General features: G+C 44.0%; 1 protein-coding gene across 2 annotated transcripts in view; it reads left to right on the top strand.

Annotated features, from left to right (window-relative positions):
* Positions 1-25,762, top strand: part of man2c1 (mannosidase, alpha, class 2C, member 1) — a 125,352-nt gene that overhangs the window by 72,958 nt on the left and 26,632 nt on the right. For both annotated transcript variants that reach the window (XM_043680528.2, XM_043680529.2), the window contains 5 exons: positions 1,826-1,908; positions 2,601-2,695; positions 9,707-9,811; positions 10,760-10,916; positions 11,004-11,147. In XM_043680528.2, coding sequence (XP_043536463.2) covers positions 1,826-1,908; positions 2,601-2,695; positions 9,707-9,811; positions 10,760-10,916; positions 11,004-11,147 — 584 coding nt within the window. The remainder of the gene's footprint in view (positions 1-1,825; positions 1,909-2,600; positions 2,696-9,706; positions 9,812-10,759; positions 10,917-11,003; positions 11,148-25,762) is intronic.

The raw sequence follows: 25,762 nt of genomic DNA, 5'->3' as shown, positions 1-25,762 counted from the left end.
GCAACACAATGGGTGGCACAGTGGTTAGCACCGCTGCCTCACAGCATCAGATATCTGTGTTCAATTCCCGCCTCAGGCAACTATCTGTGTGGAATTTGCACATTCTCCCCGTGTCGAAGTGGGTTTCCTCTGGGTGCTCCAGTTTCCTCCCACAGTCCAAAAAATGTGCAGGTTAGGTGAATTGGCCATGCTAAATTGCCCGTAGTGTTAGGTGAAGGGGTAAATGTAGGAGAATGGGTCTGGGTGGGTTGCGCTTCGGTGGGTCGGTGTGGACTTGTTGGGTCGAAGGGCCTGTTTCCACACTGTAAGTAAGTAATCTAATCTAAAATAATCTAAACATTGAGAACAGCCATGATTATAATTTATGCATCTGTTTTTCCTCTTCGGAGATTCCTGTCAGGGTACAGTTCAACAGGTCTTTGAAACCTTGCCAAGGTGGTCATCCTAGATACTGAGTGTTAACAAGCTTATTTGACCTTGAGGAGCATCACAGCACAGCTTGAAGTACTCGCACACTTTGTTGGCAGGGAAGGTTCCAGAATAGCAATTGAGAGTGGCTGAGTGTTAATTTATATTTCCTTTCCCTAACCCAGTGGCGCCAAGACCATTTTTGTGCCACTCAGATGATTAGAAGTTCTTATTCTCCTGTTCCTTAACTGAAAAAAGCCAAGTATTGTTTGCTTTGATCCCCAATTTGGCTTCTAAAGTCAAATAATTGTATCAATTATATATTGTGTGAGATTGTCAAAAAAAATTCTAATCTTATTCATCCTTTTTCTTCACAGACATTCATGTGTTGATGCATCGTAGAGTAGTTTCAGTAGCTCAGTTTGAAGCTGGCACACTGGATTAATGTGAGGTCTGATCCAGAGACATCCAATTCTAGAAAGTTGCTTGCAGTATATTTGTCCAGGATCTGGCCATTCAGTGTCTATACTTGATTTATCCATTACTGTCACCAAAGTTTTAAGTAGCTTCGGTCCTAACCAAGCCATTCTTTGCAGCTGTGCTGGCTGTCCTGTTTCATGCTTCTAATGACCCTGTTCTTCCCCCATTCATTCCAACTTAATCAGTTTATTATATCCTTTCTTGACTGACTGAATCCTTGCAGGTTAGGGACAAGTTGGGTTCTAATGGAGAGCTAGAATTCATTGCAGCTCTGATAAAAGGTCATTGACCTGAAATGTCAACTCTGTTTTCCTGTCCAGAGTTGCTGCTGGAGCTGAATGTTTCAGCATGTGATTGATAAAGTTCAGTAAATTAGGAGCCAGTCCATTGGTTGAAAGTTCACTTCATTTGCTTACGATTGCATTATCATATTTACCTGTAGTCTAATTGTTTTACATCTTGGGAGTTGCTGGTAACCCAATGGATGCTCCCTGTCACAGCAAACTCCAGTTGAATTGCTCTCCTCTGACCTCCAAGTGATCAATTAGTCCTTTTTGTTTTAGCATCTGTCTGAATATTGATAAACTAATAGTATCAATGCATGCTTATTTCACCCCTTTTAGTTACCGTTGCCATTCCTATAGCTATGTCTGTTCAGGATCCTCAATCACAGAAAGTTATTCTTAATTACAGATTCAGCCAAAGTTAACCATACACACAAACTGTAAACCAATTGTTGGCCTAGATAGGTACAGAAAAGTAAAAACTGAAGAATGAGTGAGAACATCAGTGAGAATAGCTGGTAGACATTTTTATTTAACAACCTGTTAACAATGGGTACAGTGCTCCAAAATGTGAACCCTAGGTCTGTGAAGGGAGGGAAATGATGTCTTCTGATGAAGCTTTCACTAAGGTTTGCATTCTTTATCATTTGCAGCTCTGATAAAGGTTCCCAGTGTCGGGTTTGCCACAGTGACCAAGCCTCTGGTCCCACCTCATCCAGTTATTGTCAATTCTCAGGTAATTATAGCATAAAACACTGATTTTTGTGGTCTCTGTGTCCTCTGACTCTTTCACCTTGATGCACTATATTGTTTTTGCTCGGTGTGCCTTCATCCATCAGTCATGGTCCAGTACTCACACCAGGGAATCAGAAAACTGAGTTCTAGTCCCAACCTAAAGATACAAACTCAAATTTTATTTTGATAAGTGAAAACACTAAACCAAGGGTACTTGAAGAAGAGCACAGAAGGTATCCTAGTGTTCTGACAACATTTATCCTTCATTCAGCATCACTAAGCAATGCAGAGAATTGGCTCGTTAACATGTTGCCTATGTGGGAGCTTGCTGTGCATAAATTGGCTGTGTGTTTTGTTTGTTAAGACTGTGACTACCAAAGAGTTTCATTGACTGTATCAGAGTATTCTGAATCGTGAGAAATGCTTTATAAATTTATATCTGTCTTTCTTGATTTCTTGCTTATTCTGTCTTTCCCAGTTGTTTTCTCTCTCACTATCTCCGTCTTACTGTCTATGCACTTTCAAGGTTCCACATTATTTCCCTTTCCTTTGCAGTTTCACTCCTCCCCCTTAATTCCATTTACACAACACACTGGTGCTTCTCACGCTAATGTGCTGTATTTTGCCGTTTCCCTTCCTTGCTATGCGTACATTTATGTTTGCGTTCTCATGCATCACTGACTCTTGTTGCAGGGAGATGGTTCTGTACTTATGGAGAATGGAATTCTCAAAGTCGCATTTGATTCATCAGGTCGTATAACATCGCTTTCTCATATACTTTACAAAAGGTACAGAAGATCCACTTCATACATTGCCAAGCACACAAATTGAATGATTGAGTGGTTTATCTATTGTTACTTACATTTTACAGTGAATATTACACTAAAGTACAGTGAAAATCTTCATTAGTCGCCACAGTCCGGCACTATTTTGAATCCTTTAAGAATAAAAAGGATAAAAGATATAACTGACAGAGTCCTGCGCTCTGAGCCAGCTCACCCAAACACACCTGCGCTGCCACGCATTCTCCTCTGCCTCGCTGCCATCTGCACCGAACTCAGTAACGTAGGAGTCACCATTCTTTAGGCACCATCTCTTTGCCGTGGGGGCCTACCTCGCCAACACCACCACCGATGCCAGGTCCCATGCTGAACCCACACTCGCTGCACAAATCAGAAGTCCTCCATTCTGCTGTTTTCTTGATGATGCTAGGAGTCCCAGCTCCAGTCATCCCACACTGCTGCCACTGCCTCACCCAAGTCAGGAGTCCCCACTCTGGGCCGACTCCAAGCAGGAGTCCCTGGCTCCACTGTCAAACCAGACCACCATCTCGTCAAGAGTCCTGCTCCAACCACCCTCATCTGAGATGTCTCCTTGCAGCACTGCCATCTTGAAAAGCCCACTGCCACCACCTCTGAATTAGAATTAGAATTCCTACATTGTGGAAACAGGCCCTTCAGCCCAACAAGTCCACACCGACCCTCAGAAGAGTATCCGAACCAGACCCATTACCCTACATTTCTCCTGACTAATGCACCTAACCTATACATCCCTGAACACTGTGGACAATTTAGCATGGCCAACTCCCCTAAGCTGCACTTCTTTGGATCGTGGGAGGAAACCGGAGCACCCAGAGGAAACCCAAGCAGACACGGGGGCAATGTGCAAACTCCACACGGATAGTCGCCCAAGGTTGGAATAGAACCTGGGTCCCTGGCATAGTGAGGCATCAGTGCTAACCACTGAGTCACCGTGCTGATCTAATCTGATGACTGAGGAGCTTTGCCACTGCTGCCAGTCCGAAACTCCAGGAGGACGTCCTATCACCGCTACCATCACTGCCTCCAATTGCCATGAGGACCCTCTCTGTCACCACCTCCTGACACCCTTTCCGTACGTGACATGCTGTAGCTACCATCCCAGTTTAGCCATAAAAGGCTCCAAAGAAGTGAAAAATGAAAGAAAAATAAAAGTGGAAAAAAGAAAAAAAAAATCAAAAGCACAAGTGAATGGATGAGCCCCAGGCAACAGCAACTATCAGCCCTGCTACTCAGACAATAGCCCCCATCAGCCCTGCTACTCAGACAATAAACTCCATCAGCCCTGCTACTCAGACAATGACCCCCATCAGCCCTGCTACTCAGACAATAGCCCCCATCAGCTCTGCTACTCAGACAATAGCCCCCATCAGCCCTGCTACTCAGGCAATTGACCCCATCAGCTCTGCTACTCAGACAATGACCCCCATCAGCCCTGCTACTCAGACAATAGCCCCCATCAGCCCTGCTACTCAGGCAATAACCCCCATCAGCCCTGCTACTCAGACAATGACCCCCATCAGCCCTGCTACTCAGACAATGACCCCCATCAGCCCTGCTACTCAGGCAATAACCCCCATCAGCCCTGCTACTCAGACAATGACCCCCATCAGCCCTGCTACTCAGACAATAACCCCCATCAGCCCTGCTACTCAGGCAATAGCCCCCATCAGCCCTGCTACTCAGGCAATTGACCCCATCAGCTCTGCTACTCAGACAATGACCCCCATCAGCCCTGCTACTCAGGCAATAGCCCCCATCAGCCCTGCTACTCAGGCAATAACCCCCATCAGCCCTGCTACTCAGGCAATGACCCCCATCAGCCCTGCTACTCAGGCAATGACCCCCATCAGCCCTGCTACTCAGACAATGACCCCCATCAGCCCTGCTACTCAGACAATGACCCCCATCAGCCCTGCTACTCAGACAATGACCCCCATCAGCCCTGCTACTCAGGCAATAGCCCCCATCAGCCCTGCTACTCAGGCAATAGCCCCCATCAGCCCTGCTACTCAGGCAATAGCCCCCATCAGCCCTGCTACTCAGGCAATAGCCCCCATCAGCCCTGCTACTCAGGCAATAGCCCCCATCAGCCCTGCTACTCAGGCAATAGCCCCCATCAGCCCTGCTACTCAGGCAATAGCCCCCATCAGCCCTGCTACTCAGGCAATAGCCCCCATCAGCCCTGCTACTCAGGCAATAGCCCCCATCAGCCCTGCTACTCAGGCAATAGCCCCCATCAGCCCTGCTACTCAGACAATGGCCCCCATCAGCCCTGCTACTCAGGCAATTGCCCCCATCAGCTCTGCTACTCGGACAATAGCCCCCATCAGCTCTGCTACTCGGGCAATAGCCCCCATCAGCCCTGCTACTCGGGCAATAGCCCCCATCAGCTCTGCTACTCAGACAATAGCCCCCATCAGCTCTGCTACTCAGACAATAGCCCCCATCAGCCCTGCTACTCAGGCAATAACCCCCATCAGCCCTGCTACTCAGGCAATAGCCCCCATCAGTTCTGCTACTCAGGCAATAGCCCCCCATCAGCCCTGCTACCCTGGTAGTAGGCCCCACCAGCCCTGCTACTCAGGCAATAACCCCCATCCGCCCTGCTACTCAAGCACTAACCCCCTTCAGCCCTGCTACTCAAGCACTAACCCCCTTCAGCCCTGCTACTCTGCACCATCATTATTCTCTTTACATAGAACATTACAGCACAGTACAGGCCCTTTGACCCTCGATGTTGTGAAACCAATCCGAAGCCCATCGAATCTACACTATTCCATTCTCATCCATATGCCTATTCAATGACCATTTCAATGCAAGTAAAGGTGGCTGTTGCAGGCAGTGCTTTCCATGCCCCTACTACTCTGAGTAAAGAAACTACCTCTGACATCTGTCCAATATCTATCACCCCTCAGTTTGAAGCTATGCCCCCTTGTGCTAGCCATCACCATCCGAGGGAAAAGGCTCTCGCTGTCCACCCTATCTAATCCTCTGATTATCTTGCATGTCTCAATTGAGTCACCTCTCCATCTTAGATTAGATTACTTACAGTGCGGAAATAGGCCCTTCGGCCCACATCGACCCACCCAGACCCATTCCCCTACATTTACCCCCTCACCTAACACTAGGGGCAATTTTGCATGGCCAATTCACCTAACCTGCACATTTTTGGACTGTGGGAGGAAACCGGAGCACCCGGAGGAAACCCACACAGACACTAGGAAAATGTGCAAACTCCACACAGACAGTTGCCTGATGCGGGAATTGAACCCAGGTCTCTGGCACTTCTCTAATGAAAACAGCTTCAAGTTCCTCAACCTTTCCTCGTAAGACCTTCCTTCCATACCAGGCAACATCCTAGAAATCTCAGAAATCTTGTGTCCAAATGATGTAATTTTAAAAAATCTGTTTGATTTGTCCTGTACAGCTGCAGGAGCCTATCTGAGGTTCTGAACACCAAAATATACTTGTGAGGAAGCTGAAAGTACACAGCATGTCTGTCGCCATCTAAAAGGATGGGTTCATATTTTTGAACTGCTGTTCTGACCAAACCCAAACTGTTTTCCTCTTTGTTTTCTCGCACATGTTGGTGAGCTTGCTGTGTCAGTCAAGCGTTTTCCTTTCTCCCTCATAACGAGTCTGTTTTTGGCATCTGGCATCGGCTGAGCCAGCATTTATTGCCCATCCCTCATTGCCTTTGAGAAGGTGGTGGTGAGCTACTTTCTTGAACCGCTGCAGTCCACATGCTGTAGGTTGACTGACGACACTCTTAGGGAGGGAATTCCAGGATTCTGACACAGTGACAGTGAAGGAATGGCAATATATTTCCAAGTCAGGATGGTGAGTGAATTGGAGGGGAACTTGCAGGTGGTGTTGTATTTGCTGCCCTTGTCCTTCCAGTTGGGATTTGGATTGGGTTTGAGAAGTGCTGTGTAGGGACCTTTTGGTGAATTTCTGCAGTGCTTCTTGTGGACGGTACACATTGCTGCTATTGAGCATCAGTGGTGAAGGGAGTAGATGTTTGTAGATATGCTGAGGTTGTCCATTTTGGAAGGACAAATAAGAATGCAGAATACAGGGTTAACGGTAGGGTTCTTAGTAAGGTGGAGGAGGAGAGGGATCTTGGGGTCTATGTTCATAGCTCTTTGAAAGTTGCCACTCAGGTGGATAGAGCTTGTAAGAAGGCCTCTGGTGTATTAGCGTTCATTAGCAGAGGGATTGAATTCAAGAGTCGTGAGGTGATGTTGCAGCTGTACAGGACCTTGGTAAGGCCACATTTGGAGTACTGTGAGCAGTTCTGGTCGCCTCACTTTAGGAAAGATGTGGAAGCTTTGGAGAGGATGCAGAGAAGATTTACCAGGATGTTGCCTGGAATGGAGAATAGGTCGTACGAGGATAGGTTGAGAGTGCTAGGCCTTTTCTCATTGGAACGGCGAAGGATGAGGGGTGACTTGATTGAGGTTTATAAGATGATCAGGGGAATAGATAGAGTGGACAGTCAGAGACTTTTTTCCCCGGGTACAACAGTGTGTTACAAGGGGACATAAATTTAAGGTGAAGGGTGGAAGGTATGGGGGGATGTCAGGGGTAGGTTCTTTACCCAGAGAGTGGTGGGGGCATGGAATGCGCTGCCTTGGGAGTGGCAGAGTCAGAATCATTGGTGACCTGTAAGCGGCAATTGGATAGGTACATGGATGGGTGCTTAAGCTAGGACAAATGTTTTGCACAACATCGTGGGCCGAAGGGCCTGTTCTGTGCTGTATCGTTCTATGTTCTATGGTGCCAATTAAGGTAATAACAGAGTTGAAGTTACTGGTGGTCACTGAGCTGCTGGTTGAAGATGTACACGAAGCAAAAATGCAAAGGAATTTCAAAATGGACCTCCTATCCTGCATTTACTCTGGTACTTTCACTCCAACAAAGTGGCACTTTCACACATCAGCTTAGGGTGTTTGGACATGAGTCAGGGGAGATAATGTATATCCAGCCAGTATGCAGTGGGACAGTCTTGGTTGGGGATTAGAGGGCGATGGTGTTGTATGTCAGAGATTGAGGTGGAACCTGATACCCCAGGGTGGTGATGGGGTGGTGTGAATGATTGAAGGGTAGTTACCCAGGCGTTACAGCAGGTTTTAATCTCTCTGACATTTCCTGCCTAACTATTCAGGTAAGATTTTCAAAACCCTTTGAAGTCTCTGTCTCTAACTCAGTGTTGGGGATTTCTTTGGAGGGCTCCTACAGAGGATAATTGACCATCGTAAGTTCAAACATTATGGGCAGTTACCATGTGGTCAATATGTTGGGATCTCTGAGGGATCCTGCAATGCATCTTTCTGTACCTGTGGACGCTGGTGGATCTGGGCTTTGCTGAATTAATGGGCAAATTATAGAGAACAATTTGAACTGACAAAAAAATAGCCCTTTCTCAGTAGCTTTGAATTTTGCTTTGGTTTATATTTCCTTGCAGTTGCACACAGATATGATACTGTGATTGCTACAGAGCACAGTGTTTGTGAACACTTGCTGTCAGTGTGCAGAAAGCATTTAAAAATCACTCTGGAATCTAAAACTTAAATCAGAAGCATCCTGCTGAGCGTCAGGGAAGTAAAGTTCTGATGGTGATAATTATTATGTGTCAATCTGAAATTCACAATGTGCACTTTTAAAATGATCTACCTGGAGGAGAAAGTTTGTTTGCTATCTTTGATTTGAAAGCAGAAGTTTCATTCAAACTGTGTTTATTTGTAAAGGGTAGTTAATAAATAATAAGTTGCAATAATGCAAAACTGTTTGCTAAGTTAGCAATAGGTAGTAATCTTAAATACAGGCTAAATAAAAGCTTGTGACTTGTGTTGAAGATGTTAAATCAACTGTTGAGTGTTAGTGAGGATTAATAGACAAAGTCTTTTCCCTGAGGTGGGGGAGTCCAGAACTAGAGGTTTAGGGTGAGAGGGGAAAGATATAAAAGAGACCAAGAGGCAACTTTTTCATGCAGAGGGTGATACATGTATGGAATGAGTTGCCAGCGGAAGTGATATAGGCTGGTACAATTGCAGCATTTAAAAGGCATCTGGATGGGTATATGAATAGGAAGGGTTTGGAGGGATATGGGCCGGGTGCTGGCAGATGGGACTAGATTGGGTTTGGATATCTGATTGGCATGAATGGGTTGGACTGAAGGGTCTGTTTCCATGCTGTACATCTCTCTGACTCTAATATTGATCTGTATTCAGCTGTAGCACTGCTAAGAAAGAAAAAAGATTGATAATTCTACCAGAGACCGACTATCTTCCAATGCTATATTCTTTCCTGTCAGTCGCCCCTAATACATCCACTTTTATGACTCTCTCCCTTACTTTTAATTCATGGATACATGCAGTTATGATAGGTTATGACCACTTTGCAGCACTTGAATGCTTCTTTCTCAGACCCAACCAGAAATGTTCATTTACCCTGATTTTATTAGTTAAAGCTTATATTTTAGTTCTTGGCAATTAGATCAGTAATTTAACTGTGTACTGCATGATCACTTTGATAGTTTACAGGGCAAACGCTTCAGGAACCTTGAAGGTAACTCAGGCTATTTTTGAAGGAACTACATACAGCATGGCTGTAATGGTGAGGCTAAAGGAGATTGCATGCACAGAAAGGTAGTTTCAGAATAGCACAGCTTGTTGTAAGGTTTTGGGAAGTTACCGTTTATAAAGGGATAAGGCCGTGGATAGGGCAGTAGTATGCGAGGACACTAGATTTGAGAGTCGGATTTATGAATTACCATTCTCTCCTTAATTGCCAATAATCATAGGATTTAATGTCTTTGTTATTTGTGTGAACAGCTAAAGTGTTAAAGAAAACAACAGTATGTATTTCTAACCATCTTCCTGTTGTAAAGCAGTTCCAGAACTGGGAGGACCTTTTGCTCATCACTGGAGTCTCAAGTTAATAAGAACATTATTGTTGTCTGTGTTGTACTTCCAGGGAGACTATTCCTGACGGCTGCTGTGGGAACCAGTTTGTGTTGTTTGATGATGTTCCTTTATACTGGGATGCATGGGATGTCATGGATTATCATTTAGAGACAAGGTAATGTCAGAATAATCCTTATAATGAATATTTAGGTTTTACATTTCTATGCTCTTGTAATGAGAGAGAAATCATTGTTATGAACCAAAACCTCCCAGGTTTCTGTGTGTACAGTTAGCTGCTGGGAGCAACAGCTGGAATGACAGGCAGGGCTTTATGTACGAACCAGTGAATGGTGAAGCTTAAACTGATTCTTTAAAACTCCTATTAGAATCTTTCTTTTTTTTATCTTTTCTCCATAAATCATTGAATACATAGGTGTCTAACCTGTGCTGCAATTAGAACATTACAGAGCAGTACAGGCCCTTCGGCCCCTGATGTTGCACCGACCTTTGGAACCAATCTGAAGCCCATCTAACCTACACTATTCCTTTATAATCCATTTGTTTATCTAATGACCATTTAAATGCCCTTAAAGTTGGCGAGTCTACTGCTGTTGTAGTGGTTAATCGTTCACTGTACAGTCCATCTGAACAAATACCTCTTTGTATCTATCACATTAAAAACCTTCCTTTTTTTGGTGCTGTAGCTGCCAAGATCTTATGCAGTTTCCATCTTTTAAGGTTTGCTGATACCACTGCAGAATTCTTGGCTTTGCAGTAAAGTTGAGCTCATATCGATGTTTGTTTGATGAAAAGGCGGGCCGGTGATTTGAGTCCCACTCCAGGACTTGTTGGCCCTGAAAGAAACAAGCCAGTGGTGCAGGCAATCCAGAGTGTAATGGTGTCAGTCCCCAGCCCAGATAAATGAGGAGAGTGTGTGACAGCAAGGGCATCTGGATGTAAAACTACTTAGCATATCCAAAAGAAAATTGTGGTTTATCAGAAGGAGTGATCCATGAGTATTGTAATGAACCCATGTAACAGGATAGAAGCCAGACAGTGAGAGAAAGATATTTGTTGTATAATGGGAGACTAAATTAATCTCATCTGGAAATCTGCTCATCAGGAAACCTGTGTCACAAGTTGTGAAATCCCTGGAGGTAGTCTGCCCTGGCGGAGTCAGGGGAAGTGTAAGATACTCTATCCGTATCAGTGACAGCAGCAAGATCCGCCAAGAGATCATACTGGATGCTTGCTGTCCCTATGTTAAGTTCAAAACAGAGGTGAGTAGATTTTAGAAATGTCAATATTTTCAGCTTCAAATCACACACTTAATGACCATCTGGCTTTGCTGTGTTTCTCCTCTTCAGGTGGAATGGCATGAAGCACACAAGTTTCTGAAAGTGGAGTTTCCCACAACAGTGCACAGTCTTAATGCCACGTATGAAATCCAGTTTGGACACCTGCAGCGACCGACACACAGGAACACTTCATGGGATTGGGCGCGCTTTGAGGTATGGATGACTTGGAATTGCACAACAGAACAGTCCGGCCAGTGTGAATATTGCATTGTTCAGCGCTTTTGGGGTTGAGTAAGTGCTTTGTAAGGAATAAGTGGCTTATTACATAAATTTAGTCTGGTACTGATCTGTTTTGCAGTGATGTCAGAAAGCACTTCTGCACACACAGCATGGATGAAATCTGAACTTCCTTTTACCCAGAAAGTTGTTGATTCTGAGGTTCAACTGAAAGTTTAACAATTGAAACTGACAGTCCTTTTGTTAGTTAAGGGGATGAAGAGGCACAGGAGCAAAGAATGTGGACAGCAGTGTCTAATTGAATGGAATAGACTTAAGAGGCTGAATGATCTACCTTTTTCCCTATGTTTAGACCAGGATGGTCAGATCCTGGTCAGGGATCTGTTCTGGATTTATTGTTCTTAGTCTTTCAATTTGTCTTCAAAATTGAGGCAGCTCCTTTGACTGTTGAACACGAAGGTTGAGTGAAAGATATCATACTGCACGTACAAACAATTGTACATCTTTCAGATAATATTGCCTGCTTATGGCTTTTCGCTGTCAAAACAATTAAGGTGATAACTGAGATCAGAGGTGAGTAGCAGCACTGACCCAGAAGAAGTTAATGTTTTGTTTGCCAAAAGGTACAGGCCTAACTCAGCACCATCTCCTGCTGATGTGCCCCAATCTGTTCAGGTTAGATCAAAACAAAGCTACAGCTGCCTCTGTATCTTCTGCAAACTGAACTGCTTGCTCTGTCAGCAGATACTCTCACAAGTAAAACAATAGGACCTTTTAACCAAGGTTCTTCTTTGAATCATTATCTCCAGTGGTAATGTGGACAATATAGGTTAACTTTTAGAATATAATATACTTTATTGTCACATGTACTCAAGTAACATTGTTACAATGTTGCCTTTCATGGCGCCATTTTAGGTACAAAGTACCTAGGTACAAATCTTAGATACAAAAAGAGGAATAAAAAAGAAAAGTTGCATTACCTTACGGTGATTCATGGTGTAAGTTAGAAATAAGACATAGTTAAAAGGATAAACAGTACAGCCAGATAAACATTGCATTGCAGTAACTCAGCACAGGGGCTCCCACATGTCTGAACAGTCTCGCAAGCCACTGACCGCCTGTGCTGGTCTCCAGTCCAACAATTGTCCTCACTCCACATTATGCCTCCAGCCCATTCCACTCCACTCTGGCTCCCAGCTGCCCCATTCCTGGCCACAAGTTCTCACACTCTGACTCTCAGCCACTCCACCTCTCAGGCCCGCTCCGTTCTGACTCCCAGCTGCTTCACACTGTTACAGTCCTCAGGCCGCTCTGCTCCAGCTCTCAGCCACTCTGCACCACTCCAGGTCTCCGATCTGCTCTGCTCTGGCTCTCAGCTACTCCAAGGTAAGTTTCTTATCAGAAAAAAATACTATAAAGTCTTAGAAAAAAAAGAGAGGAAGAAAAATGGGCAAAAAAAACTATTGGTTGATGAGCCCAAAAGCTGCCGACGCCGCCGCCATTTTGAAATCTTAACTTTTAACTGTAAGTAACTTCAAGCTTGTTTAAAGTTGTCACTTGAGAGGCTTACCAATTTCTTAACCAGTTAAAACTTTAAATGATATTCACAGTAATAGTATGCAAGGTCAACTGCAATCAACAACTTATGCAGTAAACACACATGAAGATGATGGAATTCTAATTTTGGTTTGATAGTGTTCGGTATATATGGTGGTTGGAGTCCAGCATGTAGAACGCAGAGTATTTGAATTCTGGCTGTGTCTCTCAGTGTGGTCCTCACAAGTTGGCTGGTCCACATGATGTTCCACTCATTATTGCAAGGCAAAAAAAACAAGAGCCACTGAGATTAGTCATCCAAAGGGAGAGCAGATTTTGTGTCCTGAGAAACACTGGGGCAGCTAATTGTACACTTGATGACTTTAAATTTAGTTTGATGATCTTAAATAGCCTGATATCATGGAAATCACCTAGATTATATGAATAGTTTAGGAGTAAGTGAATAAACTGAGGATAGCATTCATTCCAATTAACTGCTTTACTGCTGCAAGTAGTAAACATCTGTGCTGCTGCTGTTGAGAAATAGCTCTGTGCCAATTGCCCAGGTTCGGCCACAGCTAGTTAAGTGTAAGCTGTGTTCAGAGCTAGTGTTTACTGGTTGAAAATCAGTGACTCCACCGTTCTAATCGATTAGTCCACATTTAAGGAAAAGAGAGTAAGTTTTTGTCAGGGAAAATGTCTAAGTCAGGCCTGTAGAGTAGAAACTTTATTGTAATCAAACATGGTAATTCCAAAGTAACTGATAGGAACTGTTCAAGCAGAGACTATTTCACTGACTCAGGTTCATTCAAAAGTGGGGAGACACTTACATACCCATGGGATTTCTGTACGGAAAACTAACAGGAGCCAGAAGACCAGTAAGGTGTCTGAAATTCTGCTTCAAAGATGTTTGCAAAGGTGAAGTCAGGGCCCTATATATCAGTTTTTCACATGAGCCAATAAGAGACAACAATGATGACCTCATCTCTGTACCCTCAGGATGGTCCATGGCTACATCAGTTTGGCAACAGGAGCTAACTCTGAAAATAATAACCCATAAAGATGCCTGATAACTACCTCACATCGTGGAAGTTATTGTTCAAGTTCCCTATCCTGATGGATTTGCTACATGTCCATGATCTCCAGTAGCTGGTAGTACCTCAGTGTTTATCCTCATTTGTTTTGCATTATGAAACTGTCACATAACTTTCTCATACCCTGCTGACCTGCCTTGCCCTCCACGTCAGCAGTTACTCTTGCTCTCATGTTCTGTCCACTCTAGGGTCTAGCTGTCAAATATTGATGAAGGTACTTATAAAAATCTCACATCACAAGTGAGTGCAAAGTATACATAGTCATAGAGATGTACAGCACAGAAACAGACTCTTCAGTCCAACTCATCCATGCTGACCAGTTATCCTAAACTAGGAGAAAGTGAAGACTGCAGATGCTGGAGATCAGAGTAAAGAGTGTGGTACTGTAAAAGCACAGCAGGTCAGGCAGCATCTGAGGACCAGGAGATTCGATATTTCAGGCATATGCCCTTCATCAGGAACTCTTGACTCAGATATTATAACCTAATGTAGTCCCATTTGCCAGTACTTGGCCCATATTGCTCTGAACCCTTCCTATTCAGATGCCTTTTAAATGTTGTAATTGTACCAGTCTCCACCACCTGTTCTGGCAGTTCATTCCATACATGCCCTTTGCGTGAAAAAGTTGCCCCTTAGGTTCCTTATAAATTTTTCCTCTCACCCTAAACCTATGCCCTCTAGTTCTGGACTCCACCATCCCAGGGAAAAGACCTTGTCTGTTTATCCAATCCATGCCCCTAATGATTTTATAAACCTCTATAATGTCACCCTTCAGCATCTGATGCTCCTGGGAAAACAGCCTCAGCCTATTCAGCCTCTCCCTGTAGCTCAAATCCTCCAACCCTGGTAACATCCTTGTAAATCTTCCTGAATCCTTTCAAGTTTCACAACATCCTTCCCATAGGAGGGAGAACTGCACACAATATTCCAAAAGTAGCCTAATCAATGTCTTGTACATCCGCAACATGACCTCCCAAATCCTATATTCACTGCTCTGTCCAATAAAGGAAAGCATACTAAACACCACCTTAACTATCCTGTCTACTTGCGACTCCACTTTCAAGAACTGTGAACCTGCACTCCAAGGTCCCTTTGTTCAGTAACACTCTCCAGGACCTTAATATTAAGTTTATAAGTCCTGCCCTGATTTACCTTTCCAAATGCAGTACCTCACATTTATCTAAATTAAATTCCATCTGCCACTCTTCAGCTCATTCACCCATTTGATCAAGATCTTGTATGCTGACGTATCCTTCTTTGCTGTCCACTACACCTCCAATTTTGGTGTCATCTGTAAACTTCCTAACTACACCTCCTATGTTCACATTCCAAATCATTTGTATAAATGACAAAAAAACGGTGGACTCAGCGCCAATCCTTGTAGCACTCCACTGGTCACAAGCCTCCAGTCTGAATAACAACCCTCCACCAGCACCCTCTGTCTTCTATCTTCAAGCCAGTTCTGTATCCAAATGGCTAACACTCTTTGTATTCCATGAGATCTAACCTTGCTAACCAGTCTACCATGACGAACCTCGTCAAACGCCTTACTGAAGTCCATGTAGATCATGTCCACTGCTCTGACGTCTTCAGTCCTCTTTGTTGCTTCTTCAAAAAATCTCAATCAAGTCAGTGAGACATGATTTCCCATGCACAAAGCCATGTTGACTATCCCTAATCAGTGCTTGTCTTTCCAAATGCATGTGAATCCTGTCCCTCAGGATTCCCTCCAACAACTTGCCCACCACCGATGTCTGGCTTACTGGTCTATAGTTCCCTGGCATGTCCTTACCACCTTTATGAAACACACCACAATAGTCAACCTCCAGTTTTCTGGCACCTCACCTGTGACTATCTATAATACTAATATCTCAGCAAGGGGCCCAGCAATCACTTCCCTGGCTTCCCACAGAGTTCTAGGATACACCTGATCAGGCCCTGGAGATTTATCCACTTTTATCCATTTTAAGACACTCAGCACCACCTCCTCTGTAATATGGACATTTTTCAAGATGTCACCATCTATTTCCCCACATTCTATATCTTCTATGTCCTTTTCCACAGTAAGCACTGATGCAAAATACTCATTTAGTATCTCCCCCATCTCCTGTAGTTCCACACATAGGCCACCTTGCTGATCTTTCAGGGGCCCTATTCTCTCCCTAATTACCCTTTTGTCCTTAATGTATTTATAAAATCTCTTTGGACTCTCCTTAACCCTATTTGCCGAAGTTATCTCATGTCCCCTTTTTTGCCCTCCTGATTTCCCTCGTAAGTATACTCCTACTGCCTTTATACTCTTCTAAGGATACACTCAATCTCTGCTATTGATACCTGACATATGGTTCCTTCTTTCTCTCAACCAAAACCTCAATTTCCCTCGACTCTAATCTTTTGCCCAAAACGTCAATTTTCCTGCTCCTCGGATGCTGCCTGACCTGCTGTGCTTTTCCAGCACCACCCTCTTGACTTGAAGATCAGTGGTAAAGTATTAATTTCCCTGGTCAATATTCATCAATTAGCCACCCTACCAAATATATAGATGCTGTCATCATTTATCTCATTACTGTGTGCAAAATGGTTCGCATGTTTATTTAAAGAAAGAATGACATGCAGTAACTTGAAGCTTTTCGCAATCATCACACATTGCAGTGTAATCACTGGTGTTTTAAAACAAAGACTGTGCTCTGAAAACAATTCACTGGCTATGAAGAATTTAGAATCATCATGAGGGTATGTGCAAAATAAATGCAAAATACTCCTTTGTTTATGATGCTCTAAGAGTATGGAGTTCATTTGCGTTTGTGAAGCCAGTCCCACTGATATAGACCTCAAGCAGAAACAAATAAATTTAACAGGATCACAAAAACAAATTGGTGAGTAGGTGTTATCTCAAGCTACAAATTAGCAAGCATTAGAGATACCTCAAAGTTGAAACAGGAGCCTGGCTGAATCTGTGGTCTCTTGCAAGGCTAGGAGTACCACATTTAATTAATCTCAGTGGCCCAGATCTAAGGAAGGAGAGAGAATATTCACTTGTAAATTCTCGATAGAGATCTACCACATCAGATCATTGGAGAGACACAAAATTAGAAGACCATCAAAAAAAGGCAAACAAAGCACCATAAAAATAAAACTGAAAAGCAGAAAGTGATGTGAAATATGTAGAGAACCTTGGTACACCACACTTGGAGTACTGTGAATAGCTCTGATCTCCATCATACAAAAAGGCAATAAGCATCAAAGGAAGTGCAGAAAAGATTCATGACAATGACATAAGAATGCAGAGGATACACTTATCTGAAAAGGTGATACGAAACTTGCTGAGGTGGTAAACAGTGAGGATGGTCTTAGATTACAAGAGGATATAGATGGGCTGCTCAGTGGCAAATGGAATTCAATCTGGATAAGAGTGAGGTGATGCTCTTGGGCAGGACAAACAAGGTGAGGAATCCATGACGAATGGTAGTACCCTGAGTATCAAAGGGAACAGCGTGTACAGGTACACTGGTCCCTTAAGGTAGCAGGACAGGGAGATAAAGTGGTTAAGAAGACAACAGAAACAGAAAGTGCTTGAAAAACCCAGCAGGTCTAGCAGCTTCTGTGGAGAGAAATCAGAATTAACCATTCAAGTCAATTTTAGTTATAAAGACAGATTGGATAAGTGGGGTTGTTTTCCTTGGAACAGAGGAGATGGATTTGCGTAAGATTATGAGGGCACATTCAGGGCAGACAGGAAGGAACTCTTTCCCCTTGGTAGAGTGATCAATGTGGGCATAACTGAAGGTAAAGGACAGGAGGTTTCAAGGTGATGTGAGAAAAAGTAATTTCACTCAGCTGATGGTGGGAATCAGGAACGCATTGCCTGGAAAGGTGTGGAGGCAGAAACCTTCATAACATTTAAGTACTGCAGTATTTAGAAGTGCACTTGGTCAAAGGCTGGGAAATGGATTAGGATAGTTAGGTATGTGGTTTTGAACATTGCAGGCTGGGTGAGCTGAAGGGTCTTTTTCTGTGTCATAGCTCTCTACGAGGCAGCAATGGATGATATCCCCAGGTTTGGGCTGACAAGTGACAAGCCCTCATTCACGCCACACGTGTGCCAGGCCATGATCGTCTCTGACAAGACAGAATCTGTCACCCTTCGCCATCCAATGGCGATGATTATTGGTGATCATTGAACCCGCCGCACAGTGGGAGCATGCTGGGCCCATAATCCAGAGATCAATAGATCAAAACCATCTTCTCCTATTTTGTTTGCACATTCTCCCAGTGTCTGTGTGGGTTTCCGCCAGGTGCTCTGGTTTCCTTCCGTAGTCCAAAGATGAGCAGGTTAGGTTGATTGGACATGCTAAATTACCTACAGCATTTACAGGGATGTGTAGTTAGGTGAATTAGCCATGGGAAATGCAAGATAGCAGGATTAGGGTATAGAGATGGGTCTGGATGGGATGCTCCTTAGGGGGTCAGTGTGGACTTATAGAACAAGAAGAAAATTTACAGCCCAGAAACAGGCCCTTCAGCCCTCCAAGCATGTGCTGATCCAAATCCACTGTCTAAACCTATTGCCCAATTCCTAAGCATCTGTATCTCTCTGCTCCCCACCTACTCATGCATCTGTCCAGATGCACCTTAAGTGAACCTACTGTGCCTATCTCTACTACCTCTGCTGGCAATGCGTTTGGAACTGAAAGGGGTTGGAAAATGCTGGTTTTTATGCTGAAGACAGAGTGGGGAGTAAAAGTGAGGGTGATTCCTAATCCACAGTTATTCCAGACACACATCTGTAACATCTAAACCTAAATAGTTAGAAGCACCTCAGCCTGAACTCCCACAAACTATAGAATGGCTTCAGCACAGAAGGAGCCTGTTCTAATGGAACCACATCTGTTCTTAAATTCCACGTTAAGTTTATTATTATATTAATCTGTTATAAATGATGATTGTTTTTGAAAGGGACAGAGAGACATGCTTCATCTGGAACCCTACAAGAGGTTTCTGATCACAAATCATACAGTACAGAAAAGGCCCTTCGACCCATTAAATCTGTACCATCAAGAATATATTATCACTTACACTAGAGTCATTGAGCTGTACAGCATGGGACCAGACCGTTTGGTGTCCAGAACTAGAGGGCATAGGTTTAAGGTGAGTGGGGAAGGGGATCTAAGGGGCAACTTTTTCACACAGAGGGTGGTGAATGAGCTGCCAGAATAAGTGGTGGAAGCTGGTACAATTACGACATTTCAAAGAGGGTGACACCTACCACCCTCTGTGTAAAGTACTTTTCATGCATGTGCCCCTTAAACTTTTTGCCTCTCACCTTGAACGCGTGATCTCTTGTTATTGAATCCCTCACCTTGGGAAAAAGCTTATCTCTATCTATCCTGTCTATACCCTTTTTTCTAATAAAAACAGTCCTAATCTACTCAACCCTCTCGTCATAGCTAGCACCTTCCATACAAGGCAACATCCTCGTAAACCTTCTCTGCACCCTCTCCAAAGCGTCCACATCCTTTTGGTAATGTGGCGACCAGAACTGTACACAGTATTCTAAATTCGGCTGAACCAAAGTCTTGTACAATTTTAACATGACCTGCCAGCTCTTATACTCAATATCCTGCCCGATGAAGGCAAGCATACCATATGACTTCTTGACCACTCTATCCACCTGTGCAGCCACCTTCAGGGTACAATGGACCTGAACTCCTAGATCTCTCTGCCCATCAACTTTTCCCAAGGTTCTTCTGTTTACAGTCTAGTTCACTCCAGACTTAGACTTCCCAAAATGCAACCTCACATTTGCCTGGATTGAACTCTATCTGCCACTTCTCCGCCCAACTCTCCAGTCTATCTGTATTCTCCTGTATTCTTTGACAGTCCCTTATGCTTTCTTCTCCTCCACCAATCTTCGTGTAATCTGCAAACTTACTGATCAGACCAACAGTGCCCTCTTCCAGATCATTTATGTATATCACAAACAACAGGGGCCCCAGCACTGACCCCTGTGGAACACCACTGGCCACCTCTCTCCATTTTGAGAAACTCCCTTCAATTACTACTCTCTGTCTCCTGTTGCTCAACCAGTTCTTTATCCACTTAGCTGCACACCATGTGACTTCACTTTTTCCATTAGTTTTCCATGGGGAACCTTATTAAATGCCTTACTAAAGTCCATGTATGTAACATCCACAGCCCTTCCTTCACATATCAACTTGGTCACTTAGATTCACAGAGTCATAGAGATGTACAGACCATTCGGTCCAACCCTTCCACGCCGACCAGATATCCCAACCCAATCTAGTCCCACCTGCCAGCACGCGGCCCATATCCCTCCAAACCCTTCCTATTCATATACCCATCCAAATATCTTTTAAATGTTGCAATTGTACCAGTCTCCACCACTTCCTCTGGCAGCTCATTCCATGCATGTACCACCCTCTGCATGAAAAAGTTGCCCCTTAAGTCTCTTTTATATCTTTCCCCTCTCACCCTCAGTCTATGCCCTCTAGTTCTGGACTCCCTGACCCCAGGGAAAGACTTTGTCTATTTATCCTATCCATGTCCCTCATTATTTTGTAAACCTCTATAAGGTCACCCCTCTGCCTCCGACGCTCCAGGGAAAACAGTCCCAGCCTGTTCAGCCTCTCCTTATAGCTCAAATCCTCTAACCCTGGCAACAACTTTGTAAATCTTTTCTGAACCCTGGTAAGGCATGATCTCCCTTGCACAAAACCATGTTGCCTATCACTGATAAGCCCATTCGTTTTCCAAATATAAATAGATTTTATTCCTCAGTACCTTCTCCAGCAACTTTTCCACCATTGACTTGGGCTAAATGGCCTTTTGCCACACTGTTGGGATTCTATGGACTCCATGGCTAGGGCTTGTCAATTGAGAAAAGAGCAGACGAGAGAGATGAAGGGTAGATATGGAAAGGATGTTTCCACTTGTGATCAAGAATTAGAGATCACAAATGTAAAACTGCTGACAATAAATCAAATAGGAAATTCCAAAGAAGCTTATTTACCCAATGAAGAGAATGTGTTTGAGGTGAGCAGCACAGATGCATTTAAGGAGAAGTTAGTTAAGCACAGAGGAAGGCTGGAATAGGGAAATACATTAATGTAGTTGGGTAAAGACATGGAAAGAGGACAGCATCAATACTGGTCTGAACCAGTGGAGCTGAATGGCCTGTTTCTGTGCTATAAATAACTCCTCCATCGCCAGACCACAACAAAACGACGGTTGGAGGAAGAGCGCCTCATCTTCCGCCTAGGAACCCTCCAACCACAAGGGATGAACTTGGATTTCACCAGTTTCCTCATTTCCCCTCCCCCCACCTTGTCTCAGTCAAATCCATCGAACTCAGCACCGCCTTCCTAACCTACAATCTTCTTCCTGACCTCTCCGCCCCCACCCCAGTCTGACCTATCACCCTCACCTTGACCTCTTTCCACCTATCACATTTCCGACGCCCCTCCCCCAAGTCCCTCCTCCCTACCTTTTATCTTAGCCTGCTGGACAAACTTTCCTCATTCCTGAAGAAGGGCTTATGCCCGAAACGTCGATTCTCCTGTTCCCTGGATGCTGCCTGACCTGCTGCGCTTTTCCAGCAACACATTTTCAGCTCTGATCTCCAGCATCTGCAGACCTCACTTTCTCCTATAAATAACTCCTACCAAAGGTAAGCATTTAAAATGTAAAGATAAAGTCACCATCGTCCTACTGGACCATCAGGGGCTGCTCTCTCATTAGAGAGAGAAGACTGGTGGTGGATTAACCTGAGGGCCACCATGCCTCAGGCACAGGGACAGGTTGATAACCTCAGCTGGCTTGGCAATTGAACCCACACCGTTAACATCACTTTGAGTCACAAACCAGCCATCCAGCTAAATGAGCTAACCACAGGAGGAGTGTGAGAGAACATGGAGGAAAGCTAATGTTGGTACCATTATTCAAGAAGGCTGGTAGGGATAAACTAGGAAACTACAGGCCAATCAGTCATAGGGAAAATATTAGAAAAACTTCTGAGGAGCAGATTCATCTCCGTTTGGCGGAGCAAGGATTAATCAAGGATAGTCATCACATGGGGAGACCATAATCTAACAAATGTGATTGACTTTTTCAATGAGGTGACTAGGCCTGTTGATAAAGATAATGCAGTTGATTTGGTCTAATTGGTAAGGGTTGTGCATGTCAGACTGGTTAAGAATCTGGGTAATCCAAGATGGAGGACGGGAATAATTTCTGGCTGTAAGAGCTGCTACTTTTTTTTTGAGGTATTTTAGGTGTTGGAGGTGATTTCCTCGAATTCCAGGAGCAGCAATTCCTGTTTTATATGCTGTTGCATTGTTTTGGAACTTTGGGGAAAAAAAAAGTCAAAAGAACAGTTTAAAAGGGAGAAGAGCAGACAAAGGAAGCACATGGTGAGGACAGTGCAGGAGAGAGAGAGAGAACCTGCACAGTTACCGCCTTTGCTGTTTGAATTTGAGTACCGCTGGACATCGGAGTGCATCTGGGAAAATTAACAAACAGTGAAATTCACAACTAATCTTGGAGGAACTGTTGGGCGAAGTTCACAGCACAGAATTAGATAAGTTAATTGTTGTTTTAAGTCTGTCCAAGAGAAAGGCTGCAGTAGTGAGTAGAGTGGATTCTTTCTTGATTATATGTTTTTGGAGATAAGTCTCTTGATTAAACTTAAAATGTATGCCATAGCTATTAATTTAACCTGTGGCAGTGTTTGTAGAGGAATAAGATGGTGTTATTTTCTGGTTCTGTAGATTGTGAAGGAGCAAAAATGGCCTTTGCAGTGATATGTACTTCTTGTCAGATGTGGGAGTTTAAAATGAGTTTGAGGGTTACTGCGGATTATGTCTGCCATAAATGCTGTTGGATGCGAATCTTATCAGATCGAGTGGATTGGGTTGGAGAGACTGATAGAAGCAATGAGGAATTTGCAACAGCAACAGTACGTGATGGATGGCAGTTATAGGAAGGAGGGATGTCTCAGATACAGTCACATAGATGGGTTAACTCCAGGAAGGGTAAGAGAGGTAGGCAGCTAGTGCAGGAGTCTTTTGTGGATATACCCATTTCAAGCAGGTATGCTGTTTTGGAAAATGTAGGGGGTGATGGATTCTCAGGGGACTGTAGCACGAACAGCCAAGTTTCTGGTATTGAGACTGGCTCTAATGCAACAAGGGGTACGTCGGCTTCCAAGAGATCAATTGTGTTAGAGGATTCTGTAGTCAGAGGTACAGACAGACGTTTATGTGGCCAGCAGAGAAAAAGCAGAATGGTGTGTTGTTTCCCTGGTGCCAGGATCAAGGACGTCTCGGAGAGGGTGCAGAATGTTCTCACGGGGGAGAGGGGCCAGCAGGAGGTCATTGTCCACATTGGAACCAACGACATAGGAAGAGAGAAGGTTGAGATTCTGAAGGGAGATTACAGAGAGTTAGGCAGAAATTTAAAAAGGAGGTCCTCAAGGGTAGTAATATCTGGGTTACTGCCAGTGCTCCGAGCTAGTGAGGGCAGGAATAGGAGGATAGAGCAGATGAATGCATGGCTGAGGAGCTGGTGTATGGGAGAAGGATTCACATTTTTGGATCATTGGAATTTATTTTGGTGTAGAAGTGACCTGTACAAGAACGACGGATTGCACCTAAATTGGAAGGGGACTAATATGCTGGCAGGGAAATTTGCTAGGAGTGCTTGGGAGGATTTAAACTAGTAAGGTGGGGGGCTGGGACCCAGGGAGATAGTGAGGAAAGAGATCGATCTGAGACGGGTACAGCTGAGAACAGAAGTGAGTCAAACAGTCAGGGCAGGCAGGGACAAGATAGGATTAATAAATTAAACTGCATTTATTTCAATGCAAGGGGCATAACAGGGAAGGCAGATGAACTCAGGGCATGGTTAGGAACATGGGCCCAGGATATCATAGCAATTACGGAAACATGGCTCAGGGATGGGCAGGACTGGCAGCTTAATGTTCCAGGATACAAATGCTACAGGAAGGATAGAAAGGGAGGCAAGAGGAGGGGGAGTGGCATTTTTAATAAGGGATAGCATTACAGCTGTGCTGAGGGAGGATATTCCCGGAAATATATCCGGGGAAGTTATTCGGGTGGAATTGAGAAATAAGAAAGGGATGATCACCTTATTGGGATTGTATTATAGACCCCCCCCAATAGTCAGAGGGAAATTGAGAAACAAACTTGTAAGGAGATCTCCGCTATCTGTAAGATTAATAGGCTAGTTATGGTAGGGGATTTTAACTTTCCAAACATCGACTGGGACTGCCATAGTGTTAAAGGTTTAGATGGAGAGGAATTTCTTAAGTGTGTACAAGACAATTTTCTGATTCAGTATGTGGTTGTACCTACTAGAGAAGGTGCAAAACTTGACCTACTGTTGGGAAATAAGGCAGGGCAGGTGACTGAGGTATCAGTGGGGGGCACTTTGGGGCCAGCCACCATAATTCTATTAGTTTTAAAATAGTGATGGAAAAGGATAGACCGGATCTAAAAGTTGAAGTTCTAAATTGGAGAAAGGCCAATTTTGAAGAACTATTGAAAGCTGATTGGAGGCAGATGTTCGCAGATAAAGGGATGGCTGGAAAATGGGAAGTCTTCAGAAATGAGATAACAAGACTCCAGAGAAAGTATATTCCTGTCAGGGTGAAAGGGAAGGCTGGTAGTTATAGGGAATGTTGGATGACTAAAGAAATTGACGGTTTGGTTAAGAAAAAGAAGGAAGCATATGTCAGGTATAGACAGGATAGATCGAGTGAATCCTTAGAGTATAAAGGAAGTAGGAGTATACTTAAGAGGGAAATCAGGAGGGCAAAACTGGGACATGAGATAGCTTTGGCAAATACAACTAAGGAGAATCCAAAGAGTTTTTACAAATATATTAAGGACAAAAGGGTAACTAGGGAGAGAATAGGACCCCTCAAAGATCAGCAAGGCGGCCTTTGTGTGGAGCCACAGAAAATGGGGGAGATACTAAATGAATATGTTGCATCAGTATTTACTGTGGAAAAGGATATGGAAGATATAGACTGTAGGGAAATAGATGGTGACATCTTGCCAAATGTCCAGATTACAGAGGAGGGAATGCTGGATGTCTTGAAACGGTTAAAGGTGGATAAATCACCAGGACCTGATCAGGTGTACCCGAGAACTCTATGGGAAGCTAGAGAAGTGATTGCTGGGCCTCTTGCTGAGATATTTGTATCATCGATAGTCACAGGTGAAGTGCCGGAAGACTTGAGGTTGGCTAATGTGCCACTGTTTAAGAAAGGCGGTAAAGACAAGTCAGGGAACTATAGACCAATGAGTCTGACATCGGTGGTGGGCAAGTTGTTGGAGGGAATCCTGAGGGACAGGATGTACATGTATTTGGAAAGGCAAGGACTGATTCGGGATAGTCAACATAGCGTGGGAAATCATGTCTCACAAACTTGATTGAGTTTTTTGAAGAAGTAACAAAGAAGATTGATGAGGGCAGAGCAGTAGATGTGATCTATATGGACTTCAGTAAGGCGTTCGATGAGGTTCCCCATGGGAGACTGATTAGCAAAGTTAGATCTCACGGAATACAGGGAGAACTAGCCATTTGGATACAGAACTGGCTCAAAGGTAGAAGACAGAGGGTGGTGATGGAGGGTTTTTCAGATTGGAGGCCTGTGACCAGTGGAGTGCCACCAGGATCGGTGCTGAGCCCTCTACTTTTTGTCATTTACATAAATGATTTGGATGCGAGCATAAGAGGTACAGTTAGTAAGTTTGCAGATGACACCAAAATTGGAGGTGTAGTGGACAGCAAAGAGGGTTACCTCAGATTACAACAGGATCTGGACCAAATGGGCCAATGAGCTGAGAAGTGGCAGATGGAGTTTAATTCAGATAAATACGAGGTGCTGCATTTTGGGAAAGCAAATCTTAGCATGAC

Source organism: Chiloscyllium plagiosum, unplaced genomic scaffold (assembly GCF_037043375.1).
Source record: "Chiloscyllium plagiosum isolate Xiang-an unplaced genomic scaffold, Cpla_swu_hap1 HiC_scaffold_42, whole genome shotgun sequence".
Classification (NCBI taxonomy): Eukaryota; Metazoa; Chordata; class Chondrichthyes; order Orectolobiformes; family Hemiscylliidae; genus Chiloscyllium; species Chiloscyllium plagiosum.
Note: the sequence above shows the minus strand (reverse complement) of the source record. Positions and strands in the feature narration are given on the sequence as shown.